Source organism: Pyxicephalus adspersus, chromosome 2 (assembly GCF_032062135.1).
Source record: "Pyxicephalus adspersus chromosome 2, UCB_Pads_2.0, whole genome shotgun sequence".
Lineage (NCBI taxonomy): Eukaryota > Metazoa > Chordata > Amphibia > Anura > Pyxicephalidae > Pyxicephalus > Pyxicephalus adspersus.
Window position 1 is genome coordinate 61,530,186 of NC_092859.1, and position 7,527 is coordinate 61,537,712.

The 7,527-nt window shown below is 39.8% G+C and overlaps 1 protein-coding gene across 3 annotated transcripts in view; it reads right to left on the bottom strand.

The window, feature by feature from the left end:
• KIF3A (kinesin family member 3A) overlaps positions 1–7,286 on the bottom strand; it is a 68,674-nt gene extending 61,388 nt beyond the window's left edge. The window contains exons 1-5 of one of the 3 annotated variants that reach the window (XM_072400857.1): positions 7,137–7,265; positions 5,169–5,322; positions 4,584–4,857; positions 564–708; positions 399–483 (exon numbers count right to left, since the gene is read on the bottom strand). In XM_072400857.1, coding sequence (XP_072256958.1) covers positions 399–483; positions 564–708; positions 4,584–4,857; positions 5,169–5,267 — 603 coding nt within the window. In that variant the 5' untranslated portion in view covers positions 5,268–5,322; positions 7,137–7,265. Of the gene's footprint in view, positions 1–398; positions 484–563; positions 709–4,583; positions 4,858–5,168; positions 5,323–7,136 lie in introns of all 3 variants that reach the window. The other 2 variants (XM_072400854.1, XM_072400855.1) reach the window with 2 other exon arrangements.
• Between the last annotated feature and the right edge of the window lie 241 nt (positions 7,287–7,527).

Genomic DNA, 7,527 nt, shown 5'->3' on the forward strand with positions numbered 1-7,527 from the left:
GAGAGAGATGCCTGCGCTTTAGTGAGGAACAGGTAAGTGTAACAATGATGCAATGATATATTCTGCGCCTAATATGAACGGCTGTGCAGGAAATTCTGCAGGAAATAGCTGAAATAATGCAATGCTGCTCATTGGTTGCTTCATTTACCCCTTAGATTGTAAGCTCTTCTGGGCAGGGTCCTCTCCTCCTCCTGTGTCAGTATCTGTCTGTCATTTGCAACCCCTATTTAATGTAAAGTGCTGAGGAATATGTTGGGGCTATATAAATACTGTTTATTATTAATAATATTACATGACATGCCATCTTTTCTATCTGATAAGTAATAAAGGATTCAATTCAAGTTTCTAAAAAATTATAAAATAAGATAATTATAGATAATACATTTTCTTATTCTCACCTCCAGTCTCTGTGTCTGGTCTTTACCAAGCAAATCCCGTACTTCCTCATTATAAATCTCCAAATATGACACTCTGACCAAAAATCTGTAACATAAAGCATTCTCTGGTAATGGGAGTGGCCCATAAATGATGTATAATCTTGGGGTGTGAAATGAAAAGCATACCTTGTATCTCCCTCTGCTTTAGCAATGTGACCAAATATGTGAGCAAATGAATTAGGGATAATGCCTCTGAGCTCTGGAACAGCTCGAACACCTTCCATGGTAAATGTTTTCCCAGTGCCTGTCTGTCCATATGCAAATATAGTACCTATTGATAAAAAAAAAAAAAAAAAAACACACAAAGTGGCATTAGACACTGCAGAATGTCACTATACTAAAAGGCTACACATACAACTAAATAAAAGAATAGACATTTACTACATTTGGTAAGATGCATTACATCATCTAAAAACAGATAAGTCCAGATCCGAAGTCAAAGCTTTTTAAGGTGACTCGGTCTTGAAATTGTTAGCTAACAAACAGTAGTTTCCGGCAAGCAGTATTGCAGCATTCTCAATGACTCTCTCAAACAGAGTCCTTATCTTTGCTTACGATAAAGTTTAGGCATGTCACCTCACTGGCCACAAAGGTTTCTCTGTGGATAGTGGAATGCTCAACCCCAAGGCAAAGAACAAATTTATTTATCTATTAAACAATGTGTTCCAGGATATCAGGTCTTTTCTGCATCCAAGGAAGGTGCTATCTTTGCTGCCAGCTTCATGGCAGACTTCCAAGAACATGGGAAATTCTTTTCGGCCATTGTTAGCACACAACAAGCCCAAGTGGTGTAAATGGGCTCTAACTGGCCACAGTCCATTCTGTAAAAGAAGAGAATTTATTTCTACTTTTCTGCCAAAACAAGTCTTCAAACTCCATTGCTTTACTCACTCCCAGCCACTGCAGGAATCACACATTTCCAAGTTTGTCTAAATACCACAAGTTGTATTACCTCTCCATGGCTCATATGTATCGAAGAAATATTAAGAAAGAGCACAAGCAGCGACAAGAGGAGCAGCAAAAACACTAAAATTTAAAGATAGGCTGGCAGAATGATAAGTATATATACTATTCAGTTACTAGCTGTAATGTGTTTACAAATTGCGACAGGATCACATTAATAATCTCCATTGACCTCCAAGTTCATTAACATAGGAATCTTGCCCTCCATCTTGGAAGATAAAGGAATGTAGCTATGCAACAATCTATTTTGCCACAATATAAGAATTCGGCAAGTAAACCCACAATCTAGTTATACAATCGCTCCCTTTTACTCCAAGAGGGGATTTACTGGTTATTGTTTCAGATTTTGTTTTTACCTTACTAGGAATCTGGATGCTCCTGTGGTTGTGATGAATAGAGCTAAGAACACAAGCACAGAGATCCTGCTATCGGAATCCTCCAGAGACAAACATTTAGGTAGTTTAAGTTTCCAACACATACCAAATGATAAAATATCAGATGTGTGGACTGACTCTATAATAACAAACAGCGATTCATTGATTAACCTCCTGAGCGTTACACTGAGGTCTAGATTTCTGTACCAAAAAGTGATCCACTGTTTTTCATGAAATTTTTTTTTTTGTAGACCTGTAACTTACAGAAATATGTCCGAACAGGGGTTCTAGTAGATATTATGAATATAAAAAATGTTTGAAACACACAATCATTTGTATTGGATTCAATACAGGAGTTTGTATTGAATCCAATACAAAATGAATGAATGAGTTTCTATTTGAATTTCCCGCACACGCGCCGATGTCATCTTGCACGCAGGGAGGAGCCGTCCGTTTTTTTTTTTTCTCCGCCGGATAGCTTCTCGTTTCAGAGATCATCCGGCGCTGGAACGGGAAGGACGTCGGACGATCAGCGGGACCAGGTAAGAACACAAGGGCGGCGGAACACAAGATGCCAGCCGGCATCTTACTGGTCCCGCTGGCACCCGACGCTGGAGAGGGAGATCGACAGACGACGCTGGACGGAGGACGACGCTTGAATACGAAAACGACGCTGGATGAGCACAGGGGGACCAGGTAAGTATGGATGGGAAAAATCTCGGGGTTAACCATCCTTGCAATTTTTTTGTGCCCGAACGGAGGTTGGGCTTAACGGCAAGGTGGTTAAGAGAACACAAGGGGTAAACATACCCAGCCAAACAATATACTATTCAGCAACATACTTTTTCACATGCCAAGATAACAGTTGTAAAAAGCTTTTAGCTCCTTCCCTTGGAATGGCCCATACCAGCTCAAGACAATGTGCGTCACGCTGACAATATGCTCAACACGTGGCATACAGAATGTTAATTAGGAAGTCAGTTTTCAAATGGTGACAATGACTGTGTTAAAAGCCACTAGTTATGTTGAATACTGATGAATATAAAATAAAAAAGTGTATATAAATAAGGTTCTAGTTACCAGTGCATAATAAATAAAGACAATAAAAAGAAGTAAAAACAAATTACATATAAAATGTGGTATAATTAGTCACCTATTGATGACATAGACAAACAATGTAAAACAGAGCTGGAAAGATCTATAAAATTCCCACCAAACAACATTTGCCATGTATTAGAATAAAGCTACGTACACACGGCAGATTTTTATCGCCCGATAATCGGCATCGGCCAATTATCGGGCGAAAATCTTCCGTGTGTACAGTCGGTGTCGTCCATCGTCTGGACGACCGACCTGCCGGATCCACGGACGATGGACGACAGCCGATCGTAATGAAAGGAAAGGTGAGAGCGCGCAGCAGGGTGCCGCTCCGTCGCTCTCCCCCCTCCCCTCTCCATAGAGCATGAATGGTGCTGTATGTACAGCATCGTTCCTGCATCTTGCAGCCCCTTGTCGTTGGAAAGGATCGTGAAAGATCCTTTCCAACGACAAAAATTGGAAGTGTGTACGCAGCTTAACACTGTTTTACAAAATCAGCATTTCATTCACAATCAGCAAGATTAGGCAGTCCACAACTTTATTAGCTTTATCAGTCACAGACAGCACAAGGTATCTGCTTCTACAGCGCTCTGTTAATATTAATGTAACTGTTATTTGGAAGCTGGAAGACTGAATGTAGCAGACCACAAAGTACCTCTTATCTCTGACCCAGCCCCAATATCATCCTCAAGAGAAACAAAAAAAAGGAAAAGAAAATTCTGCAAATAAGCTTGCAGCAACTTAAACTGTACATATCTTTACCTTCTTGGTTGTTAGAATCTGCACTGCCCAGCTGGACAGTCTATAAGCTTCATCAAAGAAGCTACCATAGATGGCATTGTGTTAGAAATGTGGGAAGTACTAGGGTTATTCATTTTTTACAGAGATGTTGCCATGATCCTTAAATGTGTGTGAAGGACCTAGAAGGCCCATCCAGTTTAAGCTGTTGAAGGAAAACTACAGGGGGGTGTACAACAAGAAGTTGTGACTGGTCTTTATCACTAATAATGCTTGCACAACGTTTCATGCTGGATTACTACACAGATCTGAAAGAAATTCACACTGTACACAAAGATTATGGTACGAATACACATAATTCTTGTATTAAGATAGATATTTACTTATATTGGTGTTTAACTTTAGGCTCCAGTACAGGATTCAATGTATCCAATAAAACACTAGTAAGAAGTACAGGAAAAGCATGATTTGTAAAAACGTTTTCCTTTTCATAAACTTTATTTTAAAACGTACTTCTTAGCAAATTTAATTTCTTCAGCATAAAAAAAAAAAAGGGGGGGGGGGGGGAAAAAAAAAGTGTTCTTTAGCTGCTGGAGAATAAGAGTAGAAAAATGTGGTGAGAAGACAGCAGTTTCAAGGCATTTACATGCATAAAATACAAAAAATAAAAAAAAAACAATCTAATAAAAAGATTTTTGTTGAAATGAATGGTCTGGTGACAGCTCTGGAAACACATTATTTTAAGTTACCATGCAGATGAATATTTTGAAAAACTTGAAAAGGAACCCAGAGCTCAACCTGATGTTTAGATATGTAAATATGAAATGTGATCTGTCTTTACCTGGTGAAAAAAAGTAAAAGTATAGTAAAAAAAATAAATAAATTAAAACAAAGTAAAGGAAACTACAGAGTGTCTTAATGCCCAATTTTCATGTTATTTTGTATAATGGTTTTCCTATTTTAGAGGTCTTACCATTGTAGCCTTCCAGCACCGAGTCGATAATTGGCCTTGCTGTTAAATTGTAAACATCTAGCTGGTTACTGTCTGGTCCAAAAACTGTGTCAAATGTAAATGTCTTTGGAGGCTCATTCATAGAATCTACTTTGTGGACAGCAATAGTTCCTCTAAATTCATCCACGTTTACAGCCATCTTGCTGCCCATGACTTTCTCTCGCTCGTTCAGTGGGCGACATCGTACTACGACCTTCACATTATCGCAGGATTCAGGTCTGTCCGCTTTGTTGATCTGTAAAAAAAAAAAAAGAAAAGTTATCCAAAAAATTCATTCAAAAAAAAAATTAAACTAGCTATATTTCATCTATTCTTATAAAGAGCACTTTAAATTACCTGTTTATTTATTTTTGCCATCACTCTAAAAGCCCTGCTAGAAATGAAAATGATTAAATATGCTTCCCCTTACCTGATGTCCTAATAAATGTAAGTAGCCTAAATCTCACTAATAGACTATACTGCACTATGCTGTAGTATTATCTCATGAAATTTGGGCTACATAGCATTCCTTGGGATGACCCCTAAACAAAAAAAAAATACACTTACCTTCAATCCCACAGAACAGTCGATCGGTCCAGAGATTTCTTTCATCGTGTCTCGCATCATCCCAGCCTCCGTCTTCGGGCTGGCGCTAAGCACCGCCATCTACTCTCTGTTCATCAGGGATTCTTCCTACGTCACCCGATGGCAGGTGCGAGATCTGGTGACGTAGAGGGTAAAAAAAACTTGCTGATCTCACTGCGAAAGCATGCAGTGGGGGAAGGGGGGGGGTGGCATTGCTGCTAAAAAAAAAAAAAAAAAAAAAAAAAAAAAAAAAAGTGTTGCACTTAACAAAAACACAAACCAACAGAATGTTTACCTTACATAAAAGGGTTGTCCACCATTTTATATAAAGTGAAAATTCTGAGTTTAGGTTTACACTTTAAGCGTGAGGTCACACTCCGTAGTGCAGAGACCAGAAGAGGGGTAAGTATACTCATTAACTTTTTCCCCTAAAAGGTAAGGAAAGAGACTTCGCTCACTGTGCAAGGTCCACACGTAGTTGCCATGTCTATAATGTTTAAAAGCTATCAAACCTGTAACAGGATTAATGTTACACTTACCTGTCCTGTGGGACACAAGTTAAATATGATTCCTTTCTAAAATATGAACCTTCTTTTATTATATCCCATACAAATAAAAACATTATTCCTATATAATGGTAACAAAAGCAAAAATATTATACTGCGTAATATAATTCTAACATTTTCATAATGTGTTGTACAGAATTATTTAAAGACCAATAGTAATAATTCTGCTCTGTTTGGGTAGGTTTCAGGCAATCACAATTCATCTAATCCCCCCTAGATCACATTTCTACCATGCATTGGTCCACAAATCAGAGGCCAAGCTTATTTATAACCATTAATTCATTCACAGTGAATTTAAAGCAGACATATTACAATCACAATTGAATGCAGCTATTTAGGCACTTTTGTAACCCTTTGTACACTGGCACTAAGAATGGAAGAGATGTAACAAGCTGCAGGGACCAACCAAGTGTGCTGCATGCACATGAGCTACAGGAGGGAACACTATGGGCTAAGACATAAATGCTTGCGGCTCCTTTAGTGTCCAGTCACAAGTTAAAAGGTGGACTAGATTTACAGCTTAGATCTAGGAAACAGTTAAATACACAAATGGTGATGTTTGACCTGCCAGGGTGCACCCAGCAGAGGTGGTATTTCCCTACCACTTTTTAACATACAGGTCCCCACCCTGTGGATAGACAATGAAGGAAGAAGCAGCACAATGATTAGTTCATTTTCCTGTCACTGCAGCACACTTGACTGGCTCTTTGTTCTGTGTTTGTTTACAGTCACCAGCCAATAATATAATTCTTAGCTGCACACCTAGTATCACAGCCCCACAGACGTCTCCAGGCTGTGACCAGAGTTGAGCCGCATAGCAGTATTTACCATTTCACAACACCGGGGGTAATCTGGACCTTAGTCTTAAGTGATATTCTCTCACTTCCTATCTGGGTGACAAGGCAGTCATTGGCACAGGAAGTACAAGAAATACTACCATTTAGCCCTCTATCTTGGAGGAATTTAAACTATTTTGTTAGAGTTACACTTTAACAACAGAAAAAAAACCCAATGTTATCTGATATGCTTAAGTGAAGTAATAACTTCATCCAAATCATCTATTCCTCTGTCGTTGTCCCCCAATCCACTGAAGGAGGAATGTGCCCATGCATACAGATAGAACAATAAGCAGGGATATTTACTAACACAGCCTTCTATGTATCTGATTTACTCCTCTCCACCAACAATTATGAACATACGGAAGGTGTGTCAATGTACAGGCAGGACATGATGGACACAATCCTTGGTGTCATTTCCTACAGGCCACATAACACTATGAATTGAGAAGGCCAGAAGAATGGGCAATGTTATCACTGAATAAATCACCTCCCCTATCATAGCAACCGCTAGCACGGCCCTCAGGCACCACCCTGCCCCTTATTACCGGCATGGCTGCAATATTCCGGGACGAACCCTGACGTGTAGAGGTGAGCCCGGATACCCGCAGGCTCTGTTGGATGGGAGGCCCCCAAAATCCCCGGAGCAACTCAGCCTCCCACACAGCGCATGCGTCAAGCGAATGGGGCTCAGTGGAGTGACAGCGCTACTGACCAATAACACAGGACTTCAGCAATTGGCTGCGGCTGTGAGCAACCAATCCGCACTCACGTACTCATTGTTACTTTTAGGAGGGGAGGGCTGCCTCAGAGTATTTGACTGATTGTGAGATAAACCAATAGGAATCGCTAGAAGGACGAACTCCTCCCAAAAGCGCTGTGAGACTGATTGTGAGATAAACCAATAGGAAGCGCTAGAAGGACGAACTCCTCCCAAAA